General features: G+C 40.2%; 1 protein-coding gene and 1 long non-coding RNA gene across 2 annotated transcripts in view; one reads left to right on the top strand and one right to left on the bottom strand.

The window, feature by feature from the left end:
* SERHL2 (serine hydrolase like 2) overlaps positions 1-21,172 on the bottom strand; it is a 36,463-nt gene extending 15,291 nt beyond the window's left edge. The window contains 2 exon segments of the mRNA XM_048500915.1: positions 79-228; positions 21,004-21,172. Of these exon segments, the coding sequence (XP_048356872.1) occupies positions 79-228; positions 21,004-21,064 (211 nt within the window). The 5' untranslated portion in view covers positions 21,065-21,172.
* On the top strand, positions 21,067-26,208 carry LOC125434995. The gene is made up of 3 exons (XR_007244844.1): positions 21,067-21,585; positions 25,000-25,165; positions 26,056-26,208. It is a non-coding gene; the product is annotated as an uncharacterized LOC125434995 (long non-coding RNA).
* The last annotated feature ends 672 nt before the right edge of the window (positions 26,209-26,880 follow it).

Raw genomic sequence — 26,880 nt, 5'->3', positions numbered from 1 at the left:
AAGGGGGAAAGGAACAAGTCACATGCCAGTCCTCACTCCAATATAAAAGAGCATCACTCTTAATTAATGTAAACTCACCTTTAGGGAGCAAAGGAATGAGCCTGCTGAAAGTGTTTGCATTGTCCAACCAGCCATGCAAGCAGAGCACAGGGCGACCCTGTGGTGGTCCCCATGCCTTGGCTGCAATATGACCCCAAGGAACCAAGAACTTCAGCTCTGTGATCATGTCTAAAACAAAAAAGCAGCAAATCACAACTGCCCCCAGACCTGGAAGTACAATATACTGGTAATTATATAGCACTAAGAGGGACAGTTTGCAAATGTTATGGCAGGAAGGAAGAAATAGTGCATTTCCTTGTTGGTAAACTCTCTTACACCAAGGGTTCTTTGGGAAGTACCCTGGTAATCTGCTGCTGCCTCTCAGTTTCTCCTAAGAACATCTAGATTGACCTGCTAAGAAGGCACTTTTCCAGTGCAATACTAGAGCAACACCAAAATACCTTATAACCAACCTGGTAGCACCAATGAAGTCTGGCACATAGGCAAGAGATTAAAAGAAATATCCCAGAGACATAAATTGTACTAAGCATTTTCAAGACCTGAGCAAGGTGGTTATAATGCAAAGTTTTGAAGGTAATTATTTCATAGTCACCAGAAGTCAGAAGTTACTTCATGGCACTTACCATACACAAGGAAAGTTTGTAAATGCCACATGATACTGCATAATCAGAAACCATCATTTGGATTATGTGTAGTAGACAACATGGACTCAAAACTAGTTCAGTAAAGAAATCCTGGCTTTCTCCTTCAAGTCACTAACACAGAGGCATCTGGCACTGCAGTCCATGTCAGCTGAGGTTACATTCATTTGTGGCATTTCCTTTATCTGGATCTTTTTGAGAACAAAGGGAGCAAGAGAAGATGAATTTCTACCTTTCCCCTCCAGTAATACAATTGCTTTGTAACTCTGTTCCTACTCTCAAATAGTGTTACAGGTCAAAACTACAGAAGATTTCACATAGTGAATATGTAAGGAAAGGAACTTCGATAACCCCAATGTGGAACTTCGATAACCCCAATGAGGAAAAATTCTAGAGCAGAGACAGTCGTTGATTCCTATCATGGAAAATGCCAGAGTGGTAGCTGCTTTTGTATGGGGAAAAAAGGGTTGTGGGAATTGATTGCTGCACAGGCTTTTGTGAGCTAGAGACCAGTCAATGCAAAAATATAGATGTTGTTGGATAAAAGCAATATATATCAACAGTGGGGTCAAAGACAGTGAAATGCAAGTGGAGCAGTTTATGAGATTTTTCTGCAAGGCTCAATTGTGAATGGTAACTGCTCTTATATAGGGCAGTAGTAATAGGTGATAAAACCATCTTTCTACATGTGTCAAGCTAATTTTAACACCAGTAGTGCGACAGGAATTTATTGTGTCTATTGAGTCTTAATGAATCTTAGGATCCAGCTTGTAAAAGAATTCCATTTCAGTTTCATGCTGGAATCACCCTTGGGAGTTCTTGACTTTCAGGATGACTTTCAGGTTAGCAGCAGTTTCTTGCATGTGATCTTTCCATATCAGGTACAAGCCTTTAATTTGTTCACAGTTATATGTGAAGAGCATGGTTGGCAGCTGATTGCATAGACCACACTGGAGGATGATCACGTACAGTAGCCCTTTAGCTTTTGGTGAATCTTTTAATAAGAGACTGAATGAAAACAGGTACTTCTGGGAAGTTTTCAGAGAGTAGTTGCATTAGTCTGTGGTAAAACATGAATCCAGTAGCTCCTTCAAGACAAACAATTTCCAAGGTATATGCAATCTAGAGTCAAATTTCCTTCCTTTCATTAGACTCGTGTCTGATGAAGGGACGTTTGTCTCTACAAAAACTTATACCTAAGGTGCCACCGAACTCAAATCTAACAGGCATCTGAGTTTGCTGCAGGATTTGGCCCAGCTGGGCAAATGCCTTTGCTTCTTATAAATCAGCGGCAGAGACATTGCAAATAATAAAAACATGAACTCTGTTGCCATTATCGGTATGTTAGTAAGCAAGCAACCTAAGAGAAACACGGTAAGCAAGTGTTTTGCACGCCTCTTTATCACAATCTATCAAACACCAACAGCCATCATTGTTTGTAGGTTCAAGGTTTAAAAAGGCGACTTCTTTCTGACGCCAAAGCTTCTGCCTCAGGATTAATTCTTTGCTCAGCATTAATAGAAAAACAGAGGAAAAGAAACAATCAGGAGTTTCAGTTATTCCGAGCAGAAACCCACAGAAAGGAAAGAAACGATCTACAAATTGTCCAGCTGACAACCGGAGGCTCTGCACGCCCCCTCGTATGTCCCATGACTGATCCGTATGCATAAGATCGAGGCCTTGCAAAACGAGAGGCCAGACCTGTTGTGGACACTGCAAGGAGCGGCCGCCACAGTCTCCACCCGGCCTCCGAGCTCGCGGTTCCGACCTGTCTCTTTTTCCCATCAGCAGTCGCCGGAAGCACAGCAGCCCCGCTTCCCCTTCAGCCGGGAACGAAGTTGCAGCTCTTAAAGGGAGCCGGCAGTATCTCACACCGACCTTGGGATTAGGACAACGCGGTAAAAACTTCAGGAAAACGAGTTTTCACTTCATTCCCGACCTTTGTCAAATGACGCAGAGGCGTGGAGAAGCATTCAGAAGTAACACGGCGAAGGGCGTCATGGGGTCAAATCACCATTCATTGTGCGTCCTGTGCAATCTTTATGGCGCCTCGACCATTCTGTGATGCAATTCAGTATTATTCCATATTTTCCTCAAACTCTATTCCTTTTCTGATTTTGTTTTAGTCTTCTTTCTCCCCTCCGCAATAAATCTAAAGTTATGCATATATTAGATTGTCGTACTGTTGTTGTATTCTGAAGACAGCTCTCGTTACAATTTTAGTACTTTCCCCAGCGGACTTACGGCGACCTCGTAGGGTTTTCTAGATAAAAGACCTCCAGGAGTGTCTAACCCTCACGGCCCCGGTATTCCTTGGAGGCGTCCCATCCAAATAGGAGCTAGAGCCGACGCTACTTAGCTTCTGGTATCTGACGAGATCAGGGTAGCCTGGCCAATGTAGGTTAGAGGAGATGCTTTCCCTGCCTTTTCAGCTACATCAGCCATTGCTACCACAGTGAATTAAAAGGAAGAAGAGTTTGGATTTATACCACACCTTTCTCAACATAAAGGTGTCTCAAAGCTGCTTACAAACTCCTTCCCTTCCTGTTCTCACAACAGACACACCTTGTTAGGTAGGTGGGGCTGAGGGAGTTTGAGAGAACTGTGACTAGCCCAAGGTCCCCCAGCAAGCAGGCTTTATGCGGAAGATTGTGGAATCAAACCCTGTTCTCTAGATTAGAGTCCACCTACTCTTGGCCACTACACCACACTGTTGTGTGGAGTAAGAGTAGAGTTGCCAGCTCTGGGTTGGGAAATACCTGGATAATCTGGGTATGCAGCCTGAGAAGTGCAGGATTTGGGGGAGGGACTTCAATAGATTATACTGCCATAGCAACCATTTTCTCCAGGTAAACTGATCTCTGTCAGCTGGAGATCAGTTGTAGTTACAGGAGATCTTCAGCCACCATCTGGGCTGGCAATCAAGGCAAGAGGGGGTGTTTCCCCAGCTATTCTCTGATCTTTCCCAAATCTGCTTTGCTGAAAGGTTTTGGGAAAGATAGCTGCCCAAGTCAGCTGCTGTGCTATATGAGTGGGAAAGTTTTGATTTTCATTGTCTTGCCCACATGGCAGCCATTATACCTGCCCTTGCCCTCACTGGCCATTTCCTCCCCCACCACTGGAAGGCTTTTTTTAAAAAATCAGCAATTGAATATTGTTATGCCGTTATAAGAATATAAGCATATATCAGGTCCACTAAATTCTCAGCTTCCTTTTTTTAAAAAAGGTCTCTCATTCCTTTCATTGTGTAAATATACCTTTCCCCTAATATCTCCAGAATGAAAGGGTCTACAGAACCTAGTGCATAATAATCACATCATTATAACAATACAATAGTATTTAATTGCTGATTGAAAACATCTGAAAAGACCTGGAAGTAAGGTGGCAGAGGTCACTTCCAAATGACTGTGGTGGGGAAATCTGCCATGCCGAAGCTCTGTTGCAGCTGTATCTGCTGGTTTAGCACAGCAACAAGGAACAGGTGCAACAAGGAAACAACACAAGAAAATGCCAGACTGTTCAAAGATATGTTGTGATTCTTCATCTGATTCTGACTGGTACCATCAGCCATGCAGTTCTGGATTGCATAGATTGCCTGTAATGAGAGAGAAAAGTTTCTTGGACAAAAACACAAATATTTTAATTACTCAAAGGAGATAAGAAGGACATCAGATACAGGATTTAGGCATCTGCAAAGTGTATGGATGACTGAGCCAATCAGTATCTTGAATTTTATTGCTGAGATAATAAAATAAAATTTATTGTTGAGACAATAAAATAGGCAAGCTCAACGTATATTATCCTGTGCTTCCTGAAAGGTATGGATGTGATCAGTCTGTCTGTAAAAGATTACTACAAACATAAGTTTGATGCTAGAGTAGGGAAACAGTTAGGACAAGGGTAATCTCGATCCCAACTCAGTTATGAGCCACACTGGGTGACTTTGGGTCAGTCACTTTCTCAACTTAACCTACCTATTCATAAAGATGAATACTAGGGGAAATCATGTATGCTGCCCTGAACTTAACAGAGGATGAGGCTCTGTAATGCAGAGTGGATTTGATTCTCAGTTTGAAATTTCCAGGATCAGGAAATAGGCTTGACTTTTGCATGCCCCAAAGCATCTGTTTAATTTCTCCCATATAAGTGGATTGCTTCCATTCACTTGTTCTGGGGGAAAATACAGCAATACAATTTGAGATACTATGGAGGTAAGGACAACATTTATCCTCCACCCTGGGTATTGGGTTGCCCCCCAGCCCAGGGAAGATTCTGCAGAACGCAAGTGCATAAGCATGCACTGCATTCAGAGGTCCCAGAGAAATCCTGCTGCACTTTCGTTTATATATGCACATATATACATTGATATATTGATACATTGTCAGAGTGAGAGTGTATGTGGGCAAGCATTTGGTTAGTATGATTGCAACTAGCAGTTCAAAATGTGAAACACAGCAGCCCCTGATAGCTACTACTGGTAACTTCAATATGGCAGGCACAGTATGGGTGGCAGATCTTAATAATGAAGTAAAAATGATGGAGAACAGAAGGAATCACTAGAGATTCCCACCAGATTTTGCAGTCTTCAGTAATAAAGGGAATGAGCTACATTAGCTGCAAATGCCATGAACCATTCAAATATTTTACTGAAAGAGTGCTGTCACTTTTCTTCCTGTGCTTTTATCAGTGGTCAGAAACTGGAATTCAGATGATCCCATCTGTCTTCTGTATGCCAGAAGATCCATCTGTCAAATTCCAGTCTGTCACACCATTGTTAAATGGCCAGGAGCCCTGCCAGGAAGAAATTTTTATTTTATTGCTAACCTAAATATAACTATTGATTCCCATATTTTTATCCTATTAATTAGAAAGAACAAGCCCTTTCCCAACAACTTTAGAAAGGAACATAAAAAGAGCCATGCTGGATCAGACAAAAGGCCCATCAAGTCAAGGATTCTCTCCCCGTAGTGGCCAACCAGCTGCCACTAGAAAATCCATAAGCAAGATGACTGCAACAGGATGCTCATATCCATGTTCCACCGTGACTGATATGAAGAGGCATACTACCTCTGGTACTGGAAAGAGTAGGTATCCATTACAGCTAGTAGCCATTAATAGTCCCATCCTCTATGAATTTGTCCACTCTTTAAAACCTTCCAATTTGGCAGCTATTACCACATCATGTTTCACAATTGAACTATGTGCCATATGAAGCACTTCTTTTGTTCTGTCTCCCACCCTTCAGCTTCAATGGATGACCCCAAGTTCTAGTATTATGAGAAAAGGAGAAAAGTCCTCTATCCACTCTCTCCACATTCTGCATAATTTTAGAGACTCCTATCATGTCTCCCCTTACTTTTTTATAAACTTTATTATTTAAAAATAAGTATACACAAAAGTAAACAACTACATTCTCATTACATTTGTACAAATTAAATAAAGTTATTCCATTTTTTTTCTACCAAGTCCATTTCTTCGGTTCTATCGTCTTATTTTTAAACAGAATGCTTGGTTTGATTCCATCTATCTTTACAGCCTTTAGACTTCCACACTGGTTTAGTTAGATCTGAGAATTAAATAATAAAAAAACATTTTTCTAATAAGAGTTATTATAATTGTTATTGTAAAGATTCTTCTAATAATGTATTCAAACTAAATCATTATACTTATTAAACATACTGTATTATCGTATACCAATACTTCAGTTTTCTTTAAGCACAATTTTATTAACTATCTGTTTTTTATCCTTATCTATAAACTGAAGATAATCTTTCCATGTCCTCTCAAATTTATTCCAAGGTAATTCTTTAAGTTTAATTGACAGCCTATCTAAATCCATGTAGCCTGTTATTTTAAGTAACCATTCTTCTTTTTGTTAAATAACCTTTTCGCTTTTCCAGTTTTTGGCTATCAGGAAACTTTCGCACCAGCTGATGGTCATATACAAGAACAGTTCAATATTTTATTTTAAGAGTATCTTCCCAGATTCCTATATTATTCAATAAAATATATTTCTGGCATAAAATCTATTTGTATTTTCATTATTTTTTTATATATTTTCTAATGTACAAGCACCCCAAAGTTTTCTAGTTTTTTGGCAAAACCACCACATGTGTATCATATTTCCTCTTACTTCTGTGTATGACAATGATACCAACCTTGCTTTCGAATTAGATGTTTCTATTCATTTTTTGCCAGCTGGAGTTACTTAGGGGTTATGTACCATCCCGATGGGTATATTTTAAGATAGTTTTCCCTCTCAACTCAAGGCTTGCCATGAAAATTTTTGCATTTATTTCCCAGCTGAATTCCCAGTCTTCATATGCTATTGTTTTTTCCTTATATCCTGTGCCCATTTCACCATCACATCCTGTTACATTTTCTTTCTCCGTTTGTAGAATTCACTAACAACTTATTGCTTATGAATTTGGAGAGTCCTTTGTTTGGTTCTATTAAAGTAATATTTTTATCTAACTTTCTGGGGATTTGAGTTTTTTATCGATTGTCCAATCTATTATATCTTTTCTATATTGTGTTTGTATTTGTTGAGTAAATGTAAACCAATGACTGTGTATTTCTTGTCCAATTGTTATTTCTTGTCTTTCTTTACAAGTGTTAGATGCGTTGTCTTAGCGTCAAGTTAGAGATATCAAAATTATATTATTTACCCAAACGGGTCTGTTGCTATTATTTTTGAAATATTTAAGCCAACTCTCAGTTCTTGACACCCAGTAGGGTAATTTACTATAATAGGAATATTTATATTTCTCCCCAGAACTGTTAACAACAGGCTCTCCTCCTAAATATATATATGGTTTGTTTAGCAGGCGATCCCTGTCTTTTTTTCTATTTTCCTGGTAGGCCATAGAGTAATTACGTTGCCCATCCCTGTACCCTGATGTTTGTGGCCCTCAATATCTAGAGAGTTCTTCATTATCCTAGGTTTAAAATCCACTCCTCGAACCCAAAGAAGAGCATGGCATTCGCATGGCATGTAAGTATATAATGTTTGTAAGGTCCGGAGGAAGGCGAAGCCTGCCCTTTTTTTATTTTCTATTAGCGATATATAGCTTAATGCGAGTGTCTCTTCTTATTTCCATACAAAATTCCAGAAGATCTTTTTTTTCCGATTTCTCGCGATTGTTTTGAACTATATATTACCGGTAAGAAGTTTTGAAATAGGTTACAGTATCTTGGGCAGCACCATAGTTTTTTCTATCAGTTCGATTTTTCCTGTAAAGGGAGATGGAGTGGGTGTTCCATTTTGAAATCAAATCTTTTTATTTCCATCCACTTTTCTTATAATTATTGTTAAACAGTTGATTAATTATTGTTTTTCAATCCTCTATCCCAAGATATTTTACTCTTTTTTTCCACCTGTATATTTGTTGCTATAATTAGGTTCTTTTTTCTCTTTGTCTCATGTTAGAATTAAAAGCTGAGAATTTTGGTCTTTTTTCTTATTTGGAAGATGAAATCCTGCTTGTTGTCCAAATTGTTCCCCTGTATTAATGGTTTGTGGTAGATTCTGAATTGGATCATCTATGAAGAGTACTAAATCATCAGCATATGCCTTTAGTTTTATGTTTGTTTTTTTTATCCTTAGTCCTTTATAACAATTACAATTTCGTAGTGTTTCAAGTAAAACTTCCAGGACCAGGTTAAATATTAAATGCTGATAGCGGGCATCCTTGCGTCATGTACAACTTTTGTATCTGTATTTCTTTCGATCTTATTCCATTTATAATTATATTAGCTCTTTGCAGGTCGTATATACTGCTTATATCGATTTTATAAAGCTTCCTTGCAGGCCCATTTGTTGTAGCTTACGTATCATAAATTGCCAACTGATGTTGTCAAATGCCTTTTTAGAAATCCAACAAAAATAAGAGCTGCTTTGTTGCTGGGGTTCCAGTTCAAAAATTCAATTGTATTTATCACAGTTCTGATATTGTTAGTGATACTTCTTCTTTTAATGAATCCTGTTTGGTCTTTTTTAACATATGTCTGTATTACTTTCTGCAATCTCTGCGCAAGGACTGTTGCAAAGATTTTATAATCTGCATTAAGCAACGATATTGGTCTAAAACCGCCTACTGTTAGATCTTGTTCAGATGTTTTGGGTATTAAGCTAATATTAGCTTGCTTCCATGTCTCTGGCATTTGGGCTGTCAATGCAACATTATTTATAACTTCTGTTAATTTAGGTACTAGGATATCTTGAAATAATTTATAATATTGAGCTGTATAGCCATCTGGCCCAGGGGTCTTATTCTTTTTTGCCTTCATTATTGCATTCTTGATTTCTTCCAGGTCAAAGGTTTTATTTAATTCTTCTAGATGTGCCTTTTCTATTCTACCCTTTACATTATTTGATATATATTTTTCCATTTCTAATTTGTTTTGTTGTCCTTGTTTATATAAATCTGAGTAATATTTATTTATTTTTCCTATTATCATTTTTGACTGATCCTGTCAGAGTAATTTTTCTCCCTTCTTTTTAATTTAGTTATAATTTTTCCTTTCTTTTTTCTTGTTTTTGTTTTAATACTAATCCATTTTCCTACATTTTTTTGCATTATAAAGAGGTTTTTTTTTGTTTGTCTCGATTTTAAAAGAATTTATTTAAGGCTTCTAATTGCCATTGATTGGAGTGCTTGAAGTAAATCTTTCAAGATTTTGAATTTTTTATTTGTTATTTTATTTTACTTCTGGGTTGTTGTTTGCTTGTTCCAGAGAGGTAAAGTTCTTTCATTATCTCTTTTGTATTACTTTTCTTCTTTCTTTTTTCCTAAGTTTACTTCTTTTCTTGTAATTAGTATTCCTCCTGATATTAAGAGAAAGCTTTGTGGGCATCCCATACTTGAAACTTTTTTATATCCTCTACCGTTCCTTACGTTAAATTGAAAGATATTCTATTATATGTTTTCTGCATTTTCTTTTTCTACTTCTTTGTTTTTTTCCTAGAAGATATAATCATTTTAATTTCCCATGTCCTTGGCTTTTTTTGTATCAAATTCCAGTTGCCATGTAATCGGATTGTGATCAGATAAGATTTAGGTAGTAGGAAATGTCTTTAGTTTTGGTCAATAAATATGGTGATGTCCATATCATTGTCTATTCAGTTGAGAGGAGTTATGCCTATGTGAGTAGAAGGTGTAATCTTTAGCCCTCTCCCCATTTTTCCCTCCAGACATCAGCTTTACAGAGTGGTAGCTTTCCATCATGTCAAAGAAACTTGGGGTGTAGTTTTGCTAGATTAGTTCCTATTTACCCCTTTTTTCTTTCCCTTAGTTTTTTAACCGCAGTTCTATCTTTACATGGATCTACGATCCCATTTAAGGATCCCCATACAGACCAGATTTTCGTAATGGTGATCTGCTAATATTTTTTGTTAGGTTTTATAATATTCCTGTGTTTTTTTTTTCATTGGAGGATTGCATATACCCCTAGCAGCAAGTATTTTTTCCCCTAGCACATTTATTTCTACTCCGATGTATCTTGCATGGGGGTCCCCAAAGATCAGTGTCGGCTTTAAATGTTGTTTAATATATAACACAATTCCCCTTTTTTTTTCCTATGTGCAACATGGAAAAGTTCCCCAAGGGATTTCCTTTTAATTAGTTCTTCATCTTTTCTTTTTATATGCGTTTCTTGAATACATATTATATCACACCTTTGTTTATACAAGAATTAGAAGAAAAAAATGTCCCCTCACGTTTTTTGTGGTATGTTGCTAACCCATTAATATTGTTGTGCATGAAATCTTCTTCCAGATTCATTTATTTTTTTTTAAAACTTCATATCATGGTGAAGACAGAATTATCTTTTTATCCTTTAATAATTCTTGTCAATTTCCTTACCATCTTCTCTAACCATACTATATATTTGCATATTCTTTATTATTTGCTCCAAATTATCTTCCAATTGAGACCCTATAAACACCTATTTATTATTATTTTCCCTTCCTCTTGTGGCATTTAAGCAGGGAAACCTAGAGATCTATCAGAGATATCCAAACCCATGTATATACTCGGTGTGCATATATACATCTCTATCCTAATACATATATAATACAACTCTATCTATACATATATACATTTTTTTATATTTCCGATATTTTTCCGCATTTTATTTACACGTATGTACTTCCATGCACTCCTTCGATTTTACCTGTTATTCATTTTGCGCATAGAAGACAAAAGGGTTCTTTAATTACATATGAATTCCTTCCCTTTAGATTCATTAGCTTAATTTATCCACCAACTTATATTATCCCTAATATTTTAACTCTAAAATTCAATTCTAATTATTGTCTACCCTATCATCTTCATACTATGTAATAACAGCAGATAAATTATAGTAACAGCAAATAGATATTTACCCACATACTCATACAATTCTGCTTAAATATCAAACAAATTATTAAATTCTAAATTTTCATTTTATACATATATATCTCTATATCTCTCTCTACCATAAAAACTTTGTAGTTGTTCCTTAAAATATTTCATACTAATTTTTATCCAACTTATATATCACATTTTAATACTTCAACTTAGAATTATCTACCTGATATGGTTCTTATTTTTTCCTGAAATTATTATTTTAAACATTGTCTATAGAAGCTTTAAGATAAAGGAAATAATTTTCCATCTATATACTTTGTATATGTCTTAATTTACCAACTTTCTGTGACTCATTTTTTGTCAGTTCTTTTTTGTTCTTCTGAATGAAGTCTTCCATTTTCTCTTCCGAGTTTACAGTCCAGTTTTTACTTTTATAAGTGAAGGATAATCCTTCTAACACTTCCCAGCGATAGAGGATTTTCTTCCTTTTGAGGATTTCAGTCAGGGGGGTATATTTCTTTAAAGTCTTCTCCATTATGAAGCTATTGGGTAATTTCCTTTAATACAAGAGTCAGTTCTTGGTTCTCAATTCTCATTTTCTGCTTTGCTTGTTCTCTTAGTAGCGCGTCTCTTGTTTCTTTTTGAGAAAGGTGACAATAATGTCTCTGGGTACGTTGTTTTCTCTGGCAAATTTTGAGTTGACTCTGAAAATTGAGTCTATTTCTGCCTCTAGTTCTTCAGCATCATATTCAATAAAATTTGCCATTTCAGCTATTATTCTCTTTTCCAGTTCTTCTGATCTTTCTTCTTTTAATCCTCTGATCCGTATGTTTTTTTCTTTACTTCGTAGCTCCATTAGCATTATTTTTTCCTCCAGAGACTCTATTCGCTTATCTTTTTCATCCATTCTCTCACCTATCGTGACCATCTGTTCTTTAACATCACTTATATCTTGCTTTGTAGCCAGGACCGCTTCTTCCAATTTTTTAACTTGCGCTATTTCTTGTTTAATTTCCTTAAAGTTATTTTGCATGTCTTGTTGTAACGTTACGATATTCTGTTGCATAGCAGATATCATGTCATACAATGTCTCCATTTTCGGAGCAGATTCCGAGCCTCTCCTGCCTCCCGCTATTTCCTCAATTCCTCCTTTATCTTTTGCTTGCGCCTTCCCTCTGCTGGCCGCCATTTATTTCCTCCTTCAATGGTTGGTAAATATAAGACTGGTACAAACTGTCTTCACCTCAAACTTAATGCATCAGTCATACATCTTTCGGCACAATCAGTTCTTATTAACTACTTCTTAATACTTATGGTTTGTTTATGTCCTGTTCTCCGTCGCGTGCCAGAGCGGCTATTTCGCCTCTCTATGGTTTCGCAATCACTTCCTGCTTTTTCACCATTAACTCTCTTCCGTTTGTTTCGTTTGGCCACTCCTTATGCCCTTAAAGCGGTAAGGATTTATTTTTTTCCCCTTTTCTTACTTTATAAATGATTACTTCTCTTCTTACTTATTTAAGAGGCTTATGTCTTCTGGACCCTCTCGGTATTTAATTAATTTCTGTTCATCTATGCGCTTTGCGCTACCGGAGGTCCGCTTTCCTCTATTTTTTTCCCCTCTATTTCCGTAGTCGCTCGTTTCGTTTTATATTTATTTTCTCATATAGAGGTGATAGCTTTTAGAAGAATTTAAACTCTTTTATAATACAGACTTTACTAAACCCAATGTCTGTTACTGCAAAGTAGTAATAACAAAATCTCTAGGGTTTGGTTACGTTGCTTGAAGGGGGAAGGCTGCTCTTCCCCCGCTCTGCTACCCGTTCCCAGCCGTCTCCGTGGGATGTTTCACCCGTTCAGGCTCCTATTTACGGATTTTTCCAGCTCACGGGCTTCCCCAAACGGGGCTCGGCGTGGGCAGGATATCTTCCAGCTCCTTGAAGTCTCCTACCGTCCCAATAGTATAGGGGTTCGCTGCGGTAAAGGGTGCAGAGTTCAGCAGCCACAGAAAGTTGCTGCCGCCGCTTCTTCTCCCAAACCGGAAGCCCCCATGTCTCCCCTTACTTACACTTTTTTCTATGCTAAACAGCCCTAAGCATTTAACTGGTCCTCATAAGGCAGAGATGCTCTTGCTCCTGATCATTTTGGTTGCTCTTTTCTGCACCTTTTCAGGCTCTACAGTAAACTCTATCAGTTTCAGCGATCAGAACTGTACACAGTATTCCTAGTGTGGTCTGACCAGGATTTAAACAAGGGCAGTACAATAGCAGAAGTTTTATTCTGAAGTGGGGAAACAAGCAATGACTTTCAGGGATCATGTCATTTTCCCCTGGATCCTCTTCCTCACATTATTTCTTCTTTCTCTCCTAACGACAGACCCATATCTTCTCCCCTTTCCGGCTTCCTTTTCTCCTTCCCTAACTAATCAACTAATGAAGCTTTCCTTTCTCTGCCTCCCAGTCTTGTTTCATTAATTATTATTTACATTTATGCCCCACCTTTCTTTCCAAAAGGAAGCCAATTCAGCTTATATCATTCCATGGCAGAGTAGGGCTTCGAACTTGGATTCCTCAGCTCCTAGTCTGACACTTTAACCACTATATAACACTGTTTCAGCTTTCCCTCTTTCCTTCTCCTAGCACAGTGGTGGCGAACCTTTGGCACTCCAGATGTTATGGACTACAATTCCCATCAGCCCCTTCCATCATGGCCAATTGGCCATGCTGGCAGGGGCTGATGGGAGCTGTAGTCCATAACATCTGGAGTGCCAAAGGTTCACCACCATGGTCCTAGCAGATGCTCCCTGGGAATAGCGTGGTCAACTTGCACAAGTTGTGCTGTAGCTCAGATGAACTATCTGATCAGCCACTTCTGGATCTGGCCAAATCATGCAACTTGTGCGGAGGCTGTTAGGTTCAGGTGAGCTGTTTGGCATCACGTGGTAGCCACCATGCCAGCTAGGTGAGTTATATGAACTGCATGTTAGAAAGTTGTTAGGAAATTGCTGCTGGCCCTGATCCCAATAAGTACTCCATCCGAATAAGGAGAGGAAGTAGAGCTGGACTGGTAGGCCTATCTCGCATTCAGGAAATGTGACAATCCCCACTACCATGCGATCGCCATGGCTGGTCTCTCCTGATTGGTTGAAGTGCCATTTTGGGGTGGGACCGCTTTTTCCTCGGAAAAACACGATAACGTCATGAAGTGAGCATATCAGAACGTCCACCCCCTGTTCTGCTTTCTGGTTGGTTAACGCTTTCTCATGTTCTCATGATCTCGTGTTCTCACGAGATCGGCGCCACACGTTACCATTAGCGCCTAGATTTTTTAAAAATTCTGTAAGGCTAGGGACAGACTACTTATCTCTGCCTATGTGCTGTGAAATTAACAGTTAATGTTTAATCGGGTCACTGTCCTCCCATTCGAACGGTTCACTGGCTCACACATTTCCCTTTTGCACCGCACACCGCGACCCCAAAAGCAGAAATTGGGAAACCAAAGAGGAGGGTTATTGATAGCGGCGCTAGCTCGAGCCAGCCCACCGCACACTGATTGGCTAGAAGACATTTGCATCATACTCAACGGTGGAAATTTGGAAACCAGATTAGTCCCCCGATCCTCCCCACCAAACAGGTTCAGAGGTGTGATTTTTAAAAAGTTGTACTTGCAACCAGGTACCTCAAAAGATATGGGATAAGGGGGGAATGAGCGACAGAACCTGGAAGAAGCCTTGTTAGTCACTCAGGCAGTGGGGAGTTCGTCCAGAATCTGTGATATTTCGTGTATCACGCAATTAATTGACCGTGGGGAATCGACCCTCTGCAGCTTTTCCTGGTTCTCTTAACTCCACCTATCAATTCCTCTTAAAGGCACATATCTAACCACACTCGTAATTGCAAGATCAATATACCTGTGATAGCAAGTATATCAATATTGTATTCCCTTTCCCAGCATAATCCTCCCAAAAAGAAAGAAGGGGGGACCATATGCTAAATCCTCTCTTCCTTCCCCTCTACACACACATACTCTCTATCTCTTTCTCTCTCTTCCTGCCACTGCTGCAGCCAGGAAAATTGCTTTAAATACAGTCTTGTTTGAAATAAAGTTGTAAAAAACCCTCCTGGTCGCTGGGGAGGGCGGAAGCAGTGCGGGGAAGGTGGAGTGGAGACAAAAAGAAATGCTGTTTGTGTTGTTCCTTTGCAAAAGCCAAAGAGAGAGGCTTGTTCTTAAAATAGAAGCTTGTCTGAAAGAAAGTTTTAAAAATGGCCTCCCAATCATGGGAGAAGGCATAGGCAGAGTGGGGCAGGTGGGGTAGAGCCAGAAAGCTACCTGGCTGGTGTTGTTCCTATCGATCTATCAATAACAAGCATGTAGAGATGCAGAGGGGGAAGTGTGCAAAGCAGCACCAGGGAAATGGGGGGGTGGGGGTGGAATGAGACTAGGCGAGCTGCCTGTAGGTAGAGGGAAGAGATCCAGGGCAAAACTGTGCTCCCTGGCAACTCTGCCCACTCTGACTGTGAAGTAAAATTAAATTTGTGCTAGAAGTGGTCTTGCCTGTTGCAGAGAAAATAGAAAATGAAAGCGGGACTTGAGGAGATATGTCCACAAGAAATCTTGCGGCAACGCATGTTTGCCCCTATCGAGCAGCAGATGCCTTATGTGTAGTTGGCCTGTGTGTGAGAGAGACAGAGACAGTGGGAGAAAGAAAGAGAATAAACACTGATAAACTAATTGGAATTAGGACCTTAGGGCATTAGGGAATTAGGACCTTAGTGCTAGCTCAATGGCTTGTAGAGAGCCACATTCTCAATCACCCTCCAGCAAAAAAGCTACATTTACTTCCATCCCTTGTTTCAGGCCTGTACCTCATGAAGGCTTGCAGCTTACAAGTTTATTTTCGTGGTGACTTTTTCAAGGTGGAACCAACTACCAACAACAAGCCTCTACCAGAAAAGGGCCTTACTTTCCTGAAACATAGGGCAGGTGCCACATTGAGGAATGGTGCTGAGAAGAGCAACAGGGGGCATGCTGAAGACCACATGTGACTTCCAACCTACTGAGTATCACTGCCTTACAGTAAAACCCTAAATGGCACACTCCCCTCAGTTCAAAATAATCCTAATAAATGATTATTCCTGTACAAGCAGGATGAACTAAGCATCATGTCATTGCCAGAGAATCAATGTGCACTGAAGAGAAAAGGCTTAGAAAAGTGAATGTTGTAATATACTTAACAAATGGAGCATAGTATTAAGTACCAAGAAGAAGTGAGGGATATCATATCTCTCAATGAATATTTAGCAATTTTAATTTACTAAGTGTATCACCTAATTTCAAAACTGAGGAAGAGGTTCAGTGCACATACCATGTATGACTAAGACTGGGGACTCAATCCCTAAAATCTCCAGTTGAAAGATCATAAACAGCAAGCAAGGGCGTATCTACAGAAAACAGTGCCTATGGCAAGCATTCTAGTATCCAGTCGGGGCGGGGGGTGGGGGTGGTGTCTGCCTTACTGGCCAGCCTTGTGCTTTGTTGCTGGCTCAGGATGGTGCAAGACTCTTCCCAAAGCTTGGCTTGGAGCAGGTGCAGCATTGCCAGTGGCTGAGCAGCACTGAGGAGATGGAAGGCGGGTGGAGCAAGGCAAGGTGCACAGACTGCACAGCTGTAGCAGGCTGGCAGGGATGGCGCCTACCTTCAAGTGGTGCCCAGAGCATGTGCCATACCTGCCATACCTGAGATATGTCACTGCCAGCAAGGTTTGAAGAGACATCTGCTGGAAATTTTGGAGAGCTGTTACTGATCAGAATGACGATAAATAGGCCAAATGGATCAGGGGTCTGACGTAGTACAATCTACTTCATAAACTCATACATTGTTAATAGAGTGCATTTGTTTACATAATTATTTTTCCACTATTTTGTTCATATAGAAATAATCAAGTATGATTTTATTTCTCAAGATATATCAGCACCTAATAGTCAGGAACATCTAAGCTAGAGTGAGGCAATGGTCATCTAAACCCTCCAAGTCTTTTATGCTGTGTTGAAGGTCTAGTTTGATAATGGCAAGCCAGACAACATAGTAGTGATGGGGGCATTGAGAGGCCAGGAGGAGGCTTAGGCACCTGAGGCTTCCAACCCAGCTGATTACTACTTTGAGGGCTCTGAGTAGGTCACTTTCTAAGGGTGGCTCCAAAAAAAGTATTGCCTTTTGGGTTGCTAGAGGTCATGACTGTGTTAGTGCATTCAGCATTTTAGGTGAAATTGGAGTAGGCAGCTAGGGAATTATTAATATATAATTTTGAACTGGCCAATAGACAGTGAATCAAAATATCAACACAATGGGGCTAGAGACAGCCTGGTTTGCAGAAACATATGAACTGTTAAACAAACAAACATTGGGAGTTAGAAAACTCCCAAAATCATAGAAGTAAATATCTGCTTTTTTAAAAAAATGTGTACCAGTGAGACCTCCTGAGATCTTGGTGGCCATTTGGTGGGTTACTGATGGGATTTGATATTCACAACAGTTGCTCAGCAACTCACATTGCAACCACCATTGCTGAGGATTCCAAGCTTCAGCTAGTATGGTGGGGGAAGCCAAAAAAGTAAAAGATAGGAGAGGAGTGGAGTGGAGTGGAAAGGTTAAAGGGGCAAGCTGAAGATGGTGGAGGGGATCAGAAAGAGGTATGTGAGTGGCAGAGGCTGCCTAAGGGAGAAACAGAAAAGGAAGGAAGGAAGGAAGGAAGGAAGGAAGGAAGGAAGGAAGGAAGGAAGGAAGGAAGGAAGGAAGGAAGGAAGGAAGGAAGGAAGGAAGGAAGGAAGGAAGGAAGGAAGGAAGGGAGGGAGGGAGGGAGGGAGGGAGGGAGGGAGAGAGAGAGAGAGAGAAAGAAAGAAAGAAAAGAAAAGAAGAGAGAGAAAGAAAAGAAAAGAAGAGAGAGAAAGAAAAGAAAAGAAGAGAGAGAAAGAAAAGAAAAGAAGAGAGAGAAAGAAAAGAAAAGAAAGAAAGAAAGAAAGAAAGAAAGAAAGAAAGAAAGAAAGAAAGAAAGAAAGAAAGAAAGAAAGAAAGAAAGAAAGAAAGAAAGAAAGAAAGAAAGGGAAGGGAAGGGAAGGGAAGGGAAGAGGCTGCAGGCACTGCTGGGAAGGCAAAGAGGAATAGCAAGGAGTGGGAAAATGAACTCCCCCCCCCCACACTCCTGTTAATCCTCTTGGGCCCTTCACTTGTAAATATATAATTAAGATTTTTTAGTTGTACACACTTGTGTGTGTACACTTTACGTGGTTTTGTCAGGATATGTCATGATAGGACAGGGACTTGCACGTGCATGCATATGTCTGAGTGGGCACTTCCCCATTTCTTTCCCCTGGCCATACAGTCTTTGGATCACCACCAACCAAACTGAGTTTAACCTGTAGTGTGGGACACCAGTAAACAACTTTCTGAGCATGCGTAGAATGTGGAGGCCCTCAACTGGGTGAATAAGCAGCCAGGCATGTAGGTGAGGCACTTTGAACTGAATTTACAGACCAGACCCAGAAGCGTTTGGTTGTATTAGTGACAGTGACTGGCCTTGCTACTTCAGGAAAATTGAAGACAGTTTCCATCTCATAGACTTACAGGGGTACTAAGATGCTTTGGGGGTGTGGGATTGATTATGACGCTCCTCCCCTGTAACCTAATGGAGCAAATGGTTTTCAAATGGGGATTTCCTTGTTGATATAGTAGGCACTCTTGTCAATGCCCGGGTTGACCTATGAAATGAGAAAATGACCAAAAAATTGACAAGATTACTCCTAGGTGCCCTCCCTCAGACCAAATGCCCTGGACTGACCCTTGGTTTGAGGGCCTGTGGTCGACAATGAAAAAGCAAGGGAGACGGCTTGAGAAACAGTGAAGACAGATAATGACAGATCTGACAAGGCACAGGCTAGAGCTTATTTTAAAGCCTACTCCATTACATTAATGGTGAAAAAGAGCCAATATTTCTCTGTTACCATTTTATCTGTGCAATGTAGACCTGTGGAACTCTTCCAGGTGGTCAGGGACTCTAGGCTTCTGACCTACAGGGGGAGGTGGAATGCTGTGCAAGCCACTGTGATCATTTTGCGCATTGTTTTGCAGATAAAACCTCTTGTATCAATTATGACTTGTACTCTACATTAGCAGTGACAGGATCAGATGATCTTAGGGTTCCAAATTTTCCAGTTGTGCAGGATACCTTTTTGCTTGTTCAGTCTGAAGATACAGGCAAGATTCTTGGAAGTTTAAGATCTACTACCCTTGTCCCTCCTGGATGCTTAAATCTGCCAGCGGAGGGCTGGCAGACTGGATTTGAGCGACAGTACTTGCTGCCCTGAGAAAGGTGAAGGCTCCCTGTCTTGAAGCAGGCAGTACTGCAGCTACTCCTGAACAACCCTTTCTGGAATGAGAGAGTTGAATAACCACTGCTTCGTCTTAAATGCACTGAGAAAGACTTATTGGTCATTCTGTAAGTCTAAGAAGCTTCTGTTCAACATATGGTTTCTGTTTACAATTACATTAGTCCTATATCTAAAATGTGGGTAGTGGAGAGAGTGCTGCACAGGCTTTGCCAGTACAAATCAGTCGTCACTTTCCTGGAAAGGATGTGTCAGAGTTCCCTCATGAACTGACTTGGTCCTAGAGAAGGAGGTGCCTAAGAACAGCTTCTCTGAAAGGCCCACTAAACTGCTTCCTGGCAAGAGTAAAATTATCTCAACCTTTCACTTTGCAGTACCTTAAACAGTAAGAAAGGAAGCTGTGAAGAGAAGGATGTGGGGAAAAATGCAGCTGATAAAAAGACCTGCAGTTTAAAAAAGAAAAGATGCAGGTATTTAGAAATATCACAATTTTTAAAAAAATTACTTTATCCCAAATAATATGTACTTAAGGAATGTTGCCAGGATTCTTGGGTATGTTTTGTTTTAGTATCAGTGTTACAATGTTCTTCACAATGTTCATGAAGTCTTGAAATTCTAGCAGTAATTGAAGAGCAAGGTAAAAGCTTGTACAAGTTCAGAAGTGCCCTGAACACTGTTACTGCAGCAGGTTTTTTCACTGAAGATCAGTGTGCCTATTTATCCAGTAACTAGTTAAAGTAAAAAAAAAGTTCAATGCAGCTTCATATGTTCTTGTTTTTGTCTTACAATGGCTAGTATTGCAACCTGTGCTTTAATAGTAGCCTATAGATGCATCAAGGCAAGCAAGAGAACCTTCATCTGCCAACACCTTTCTGTCCCACTACTATGCTAGGTATTTAAAATTTCTTTGGGTGACCAGTGAATCACTACAGGGAACACAACCAATACAGAAAGAAAAGCAGCAGCAACTATTATGAATATTATACATGTATTTATTTAAAGCATTTACATCCTTTCCTTCAAGGGGGCATACAAATATGAAATGACCTCACCTTCCTTGTCCAGTGAGTGTTTAACTCAGACTTATTACAATTAAATGCTTAAAAGCTGCAGAATGAGTGAATTCTAAATAGTCATCCAATGTGGAATAATTTTAAAATGTTAAAACAAAGTCAAATTGTTGTCTCTGCTAAATGTTTTTTTGTTTTAAAACATAACATTAAATTATTACACTTGCTTCAATATCTCAGCTGTTTTGGAGCTATGCACTACATCCAGCCCAGTGTTAAAACTTCCATTCGGCCATGAAGCCCTTTTTGGAGTCACTCACCCTAACCCATCTCACAGCGTTGTTGTGAGGACTGAACAGCGTTGGGGATATCAGCTTTCCACCAGAACTTCGTTGGAGGGGAAACAATGAAACAACAAAACAATAAAAGTGTTGTTTTTTTTTAAACAGGAGGTTGGAATTCCTAAAGGACACCGCCTCTATCCAGACTACTATAATGCACATGCTAATTATCAGCTGCTGCGGTGTGAATTAATTCCCGTAGTTCCCCTCACATAATCTCTCACCCATATTTTCACATTCTTCCTCCAGCGCTCTTGCGTTAACGTGCAGCTTCTGGTGTGTCATAGACTGGGGGCATAGGCAGGATGGATGCCACCCCCATTTTCTGATTAGGGCGAGTACTTGGGAGAGGTCCCTTAAGTACCCGTTCCTGGAACCAAGCAGGGAGGTCTAAAGGCTTTCTTCAAGCAGCTCGCGATAGAGCAAGAGGTGTAAAAAGGGGCTGGGAAGGGAGGGAAGTCGCTGAAGCTTTTTGTCGAGGTGGATGCACCACATGCTGGGAGCCGCAGCTGCGCGTTCTTGTCGGCGTCGGAAAAACAGCCTGGCTTTGAAGTGCAAGTCCCAAATCTGGCCAGGGCTGGGTTTTGAATAATTTCTTTTTTACTTGGAGGGAAACTTTTTTTCCGTTGCAAAAAAGTACTTGCATTCATTTAAAAAAAACAAACCGAGAAAGGAGGCCAGCGGCGTTCTCTCCTCCCCACGTTTAAATTTGGAGAGTTCTTTCTTTCTGCAAACTTTATTCGGCGCCCTAGTCACTGCAATACCCGCGAGAAGATTTGCTTATCTTGTCCAAAGTGTACCTTGAAGTAAGTAGGCGCAATTTTCTTCCTGAAGCAGCGTTTGTTTCATAAAGGGGAGGGTGAGGCCGTGTTTCATGAAGTTACTACGGCCGGAGAAAAGCGGGTGTGGGGTTTTTTTTTGGGGGGGGCGCTCTCCGGGTGCAAATGCACAAAAGGCGGGAGGGGGTGCCAAACATTTGCTGCTGTGACTCCGCGCGGCACTGGGGTTGGTCTGCTAGTTGCTTTCTGATCGCCTCAGATCAGAAAAACCCTCTTTCTCGATAGAAGTTTGTGCTAAATTAGCGGCCACAGAAGTTTCAGGGGGGTGGCGGAGCCAGGCCAACCTGGAAACGCGTGGAAGGAGCGGCAGCAGCACCATCTGGCTTCAGTTAGCCGGAGGTTGTTCCTGTGAGCCGTTCTGGCCGCTGTAGCAGCCAGATGAAAGGAGATGTTAAAGCTCCTCCACCCCTCCTCCTGCAGGGAAAGATGTGCTCTGCCTACCTCTGAAGGAAACAGTGGCAGACCTCTAGACAGCTTTTTACAATTAGGAATGTGGCTTCTGGAGAATACTGTCATGAGAACAGATGGTGGCATTTTAGACACAATTCTGATCAGGTTGGAAGAGCTGCCCAAACTAAACATTAAAAACTGGAAAATGGCGAAAGACTATCATTTGCATGATCTTTTAAAGCTCTTTTTACATCCCTGTTCACTATGGAATACTCCTACTCAGAGACATTGTGCTGACTAAGGCAAAATGGTTAATAGTTAAGGTTGATAAACCTGAAAGGTGTGACAGAGTTGAAACTTCACTTGTTTGACAGCTTGCCACTCAGTTTATGATTGTTAATTGCAGCTAGGCCCATTTAGGTTCTTGATGAACCCTCTTTTGAAGTTTCTCTTCAAAGTTTGGCTTCTCTTGTTATCCTTATTTTAAACACCCAATAACATTGTTCAAGGGCTGAAAATGCCACAGATCCTTCCTAGACAGCCAGTCTAACTGGGGAGAAGAGGAGGGCGTATTAGAGGCTTTTGACAGTGGCGAGGCCCCCCCAAAAGGTGCCATTTTCAAAAAGACAAAAATGTTCCTAGAATGATTTGTACTCATTTAGGTCCTCTTTTGATTCCACCTCACATCCAGAAGGAGAAAAGTCTGGGGAGGAGTCAGAACAGAACAATGCCTCTTCCAGACTGTTTCAGCCTGAACATTTCAACATACTTCTACAAAAAATGGTAGCAGCACTAAATTACCAAACTGACAATGCAGAACAGCCTATTGAAACTTCAAAACTGGACTCAAGAGGGTTCAAGACACCCTCCAAACCCATGCAAGAATTTTCTTTACCAGAAATATGGGGGGGGGGGTCACAAAAATTGAATGGGATAATCTGGGGGCAATGCCTCACTGGGAGCACTAACAAAAAAAAAATTAAACTTTACCTTCCAGCACTATGAATGATCTAAAGATTCCACTAGTTGACTCTCCAGTAGTGACCATGCACTCAGGTGCAATATTATCCAAGGGTGGCAATAATGCTCTTAAAAGACCAGTTTGATAAGAAAAGTGAAACAGCCCTAAAAAAGGCTCACAAAGGAAAGGTTCATTGGTGTTATCTGAGGTAGTGCTAAAAAAGCATGACAAAAAATGACTTGGAGGTAGGAAAAGCTTCCAGATTTGGAGCAGCTAAATATAAATTGGGAGTCTTGAGGAGACTTATGATGGGTTCGTCGTGGCTTGGGAGTGGTGGCTTTAACTTGCTTGGGAAACTATCGCAATATAGAGAAATGTAATGGGTGAAGCAGCCCTAAATGTGTGTGCATGCGCGTGCACGCGTGCATGCGGTGGGTGAAAACTAGAGATATTTGATGGATTACAGTAGTGGTAGGCATAGGGTTGTCAGCATTGTCTTATTAAGTGCCAGGATATTTGAGGATGGTACAAAGGGTGTAATATGTGAAGGATGTCATATCACTTCTGGATGACACTCTAGGAATTTCTCCTAATCTGTGATAAAAACCATAGAGACATGGCCAACATTCCCTGTAAGCCACATGGCTGCACAGACACCATATTGGTGCTGCACAGTTCGGGCAGTTGCTGGCAGGCGGGACCTCCCACAGGCCCCTCACTCTTGCATAGTGGTAGGGAGGTTCCACACATTTCCCTAAAGAGGGGGGGGGGTGCGTGCCTGGGAAGCGTGACAATCACCCCTTCTCCCTCGCCCCACCAGCCTGGCCTGTTTTCAGCCCTTTCTGCCAGCTGGAAAAGGTTAGGGAAGGGGCTGGGGGAGAAAACACAGAGTGCGCCCTGGGTTCACTCCTGCCCAGCTACGCTTCTGATGAAGGCCATAATTGGAAGACTAGAGGGTAGAATAATGCAGTCTGAGAACTGTTTCAGTGCCATAAAGTTGTTTCAAATTCTTGAGTGGAAAGATGTTCCAGAGGAGGCCTCAAAGGGTCAATCCCCTTTGTGAGGAAAGTTCTGTTCACCATCTCTCAATTTGTATTTCTTTTTTTTTACAAATATGCACAATGAACAGGGGGAGCAGAGCAATAAACAACCAGCCTTTAAAGGCTGCTTCTTGTTCCTCAGTTGTAAAATTCATGTAATTTCTCTTACGCCTCAGATTCAAGTTAGACAAACACACAGGTTTCAGTCTCCAGTCTGATTAGCAAGTGTGACTTTAAAATTCCAGAAGCTTGGGTGAGGAACCATCTATCAAAGGAAATTAAGCAATCAAACTAAAACCCCAAAGAAACTGAAAATATGCAACAATTTTAATTGGAAATTTCAGGGAACACTGGAAAAAACACTTTAAAATATTTTCTCCTTTGGAATAAATAAAATGCTTTTAAAAACAAGAGATTGCTTGTTCAAAATGTGTAGCATGAAGATGTCTATGTAAGGCAGTCTACAGCATCAGGTAATTATAATTCCCGTGTTTGCTATAAATGTATAAAGTATAAAAAGATTTATGGTATTATGATAATAATATATTTTCCAATACATATTGTTTAAATATGACTAGTCTGTCTACAATTAATTTGCCATAATATATGTAATGATAATATACTTTGAAGAGTTAAATGTTTTCAATATTATCAAGTTTAACTCACCATCCCCTCCTGCAGATTTTTCCCATCAAGTCACAGTGAACTTAAGGTAACCATATGAAATTTTCAAGCCAAGAGAAGTTCAGACGTGGTTTGGCCATTGTCTGACTCTGAGTAGCAATCTTGGTTTTCCTTGATGGTCTCCTATCCAAATAGTAACTGGTGCAAATCCTGCTCACTTTTTGAGATCTGACAAAGGTTGGACTAGTTTGGCCTATCCAAATGTGCTGTAGTTCTCTTGCATGAGGCAGTATCTCTTAAAATAATGTTCTTTCTTTACTCAAAAACTTCTATTTTTAATTTTCACCTTTTTTTCCTGCTTCTCAGGTGCCAAAAACATGTGATATACGTGCAAAGGAAGGATAGAGTGCAGCAGTTTTCAACTGTGTGTTTAATACTGAGTGTATTTCTAACACTGTATAAAATGAAGGCATTTCTACTTTTAACTATAACAAGGATGCCAAACAGTGCAACTTTACATGCCAACTAAATTGTAAGTGAATCATTTTATGGCTTTAAAGCATTAATTTTAAAAATTTGATCAGAAAAAAAGTGTTTCATATATTCTTAGAATATTCTCTTTTTTCTGGAGAAAAGATAAAAGTAATTCTCACCCTGCCCCCCCCCCCCCGAGTTGCTGGGAAATGCCTAGAAATTTTGCATCTGCATTGTACACACTGTGGTAGCATTTCTGTAAAATTATGCTTCTTCTAAGGATATGTTATAAGACTACTAGCCTAGACAATCTGAACCAGAATTGTAACCATTTAATATTATTTTATTAATAGTATGCCTCTCCTGCAGATGTCAAATTTAATTGTATAGTAGCATTACTATTGAGCTAGCCCCCCCCCCCCCCCCCCGCCAGCTTTTTGGACTGTCTCTTACATTAGGACCAGAGGCAAAGCAAGGGGAAATTGTGCCTGGGGCGCACGCATGCCCTGTGCCCCTGCCGTGGCGTCATCTGCCCCGGAACGCCCCCACCACGGCCTGGCCACACCTCCACTGCTGCACCACCCAGGACATTGCACCTGCCCTGTGGGTGCTACGCCACTGATTAGGACTAACTTTTTAAAATACTGTTTTTAATATACTCTAGGGCAAATGGTATAAGAAGCCGGGGGGTTGTCTTCGGGGACTTGTTATACTGAGATAGTTGACCTGTTTAGGTAGAGCAAACCTCTGTATGTCTGTTTTTATAGCAGACACGATGCATGTTTCCTTTGGCTCTCAGCATTATACACTCAGTATCATTTCCTGTATTAGAAACCTGGTAGACTCAGCTTGCTTAATGTGACTTAATTATTCTTATAGAAGAACAGTGTCTATTTGGTTCAGCATAGAATATTTAGACAATCACTGGTTTGCTTGATCATGTTATAGTTCTCTCCACCGCTCAGACAATGGCCAAACAGATGTTTGAGAGAGTCCACAAGCAATGCAGGCTGGATATGGTGATCTCCTGCTGTGTATTTCTGGCATTTGGGAGTCAGAAATGTACTAGTTCTGAACAGATGTGGCAGCATCCAGAATAAATTTTGGTAAGAATATATATTTTTTCTTACATATATCTTTACTTGTACTATGATATTAGTTTTCTGTGATACGGTTTTGTGATTTTGTAATGTTATAATTCTTACACAGAAACAAAAACTGTAAAATGAATTTAAAAATTCCACAGGATGGTGAAAACTTCAAGTGCTGTTTTATGCCTCTGAAACAACTATGAGTTATTTTGGAACTAACCATAAGAACTGTGGGTCCATGTAAGAGCACTGAAAGCATCTGGATAAAATGTCATTCCTTGACCGCTGCTGTTAGGGAAGTGTTGCTGAAAGGATTGGAATGGTCTGCAGTTGAACCTCCAGTATTTTTGGCATATTGTATGCACAACTTTTTCCATCCCAGAGCAAACTATAGGAAATACAAGTGGTCATGGCACATGGAATAGATACAGTAAGGTTTGCCATCCTTGCTTTTAGGGATAGGAATTTGCCAACCTCTCATAAAATTGAGATCCTTCTCTTTTTCCCTCCTCCTTTCCCCAACCCCTTCACACAAAAAAAAGCTCTTCGTTCAGGAAGTGCAGTATATTTAGAGTTGAGAGGTGACTATTAATGTGTTATCTGCAATGATTCCAAAGTGATCTGATTCTCACGTTACATTTATGATTCAGAAATATCTGTTAGCATTAACAAATGGTGCAAG

This window comes from Sphaerodactylus townsendi, linkage group LG06, assembly GCF_021028975.2.
Source record: "Sphaerodactylus townsendi isolate TG3544 linkage group LG06, MPM_Stown_v2.3, whole genome shotgun sequence".
Classification (NCBI taxonomy): domain Eukaryota; kingdom Metazoa; phylum Chordata; class Lepidosauria; order Squamata; family Sphaerodactylidae; genus Sphaerodactylus; species Sphaerodactylus townsendi.
This window is presented reverse-complemented; position numbering and strand designations above follow the sequence as displayed.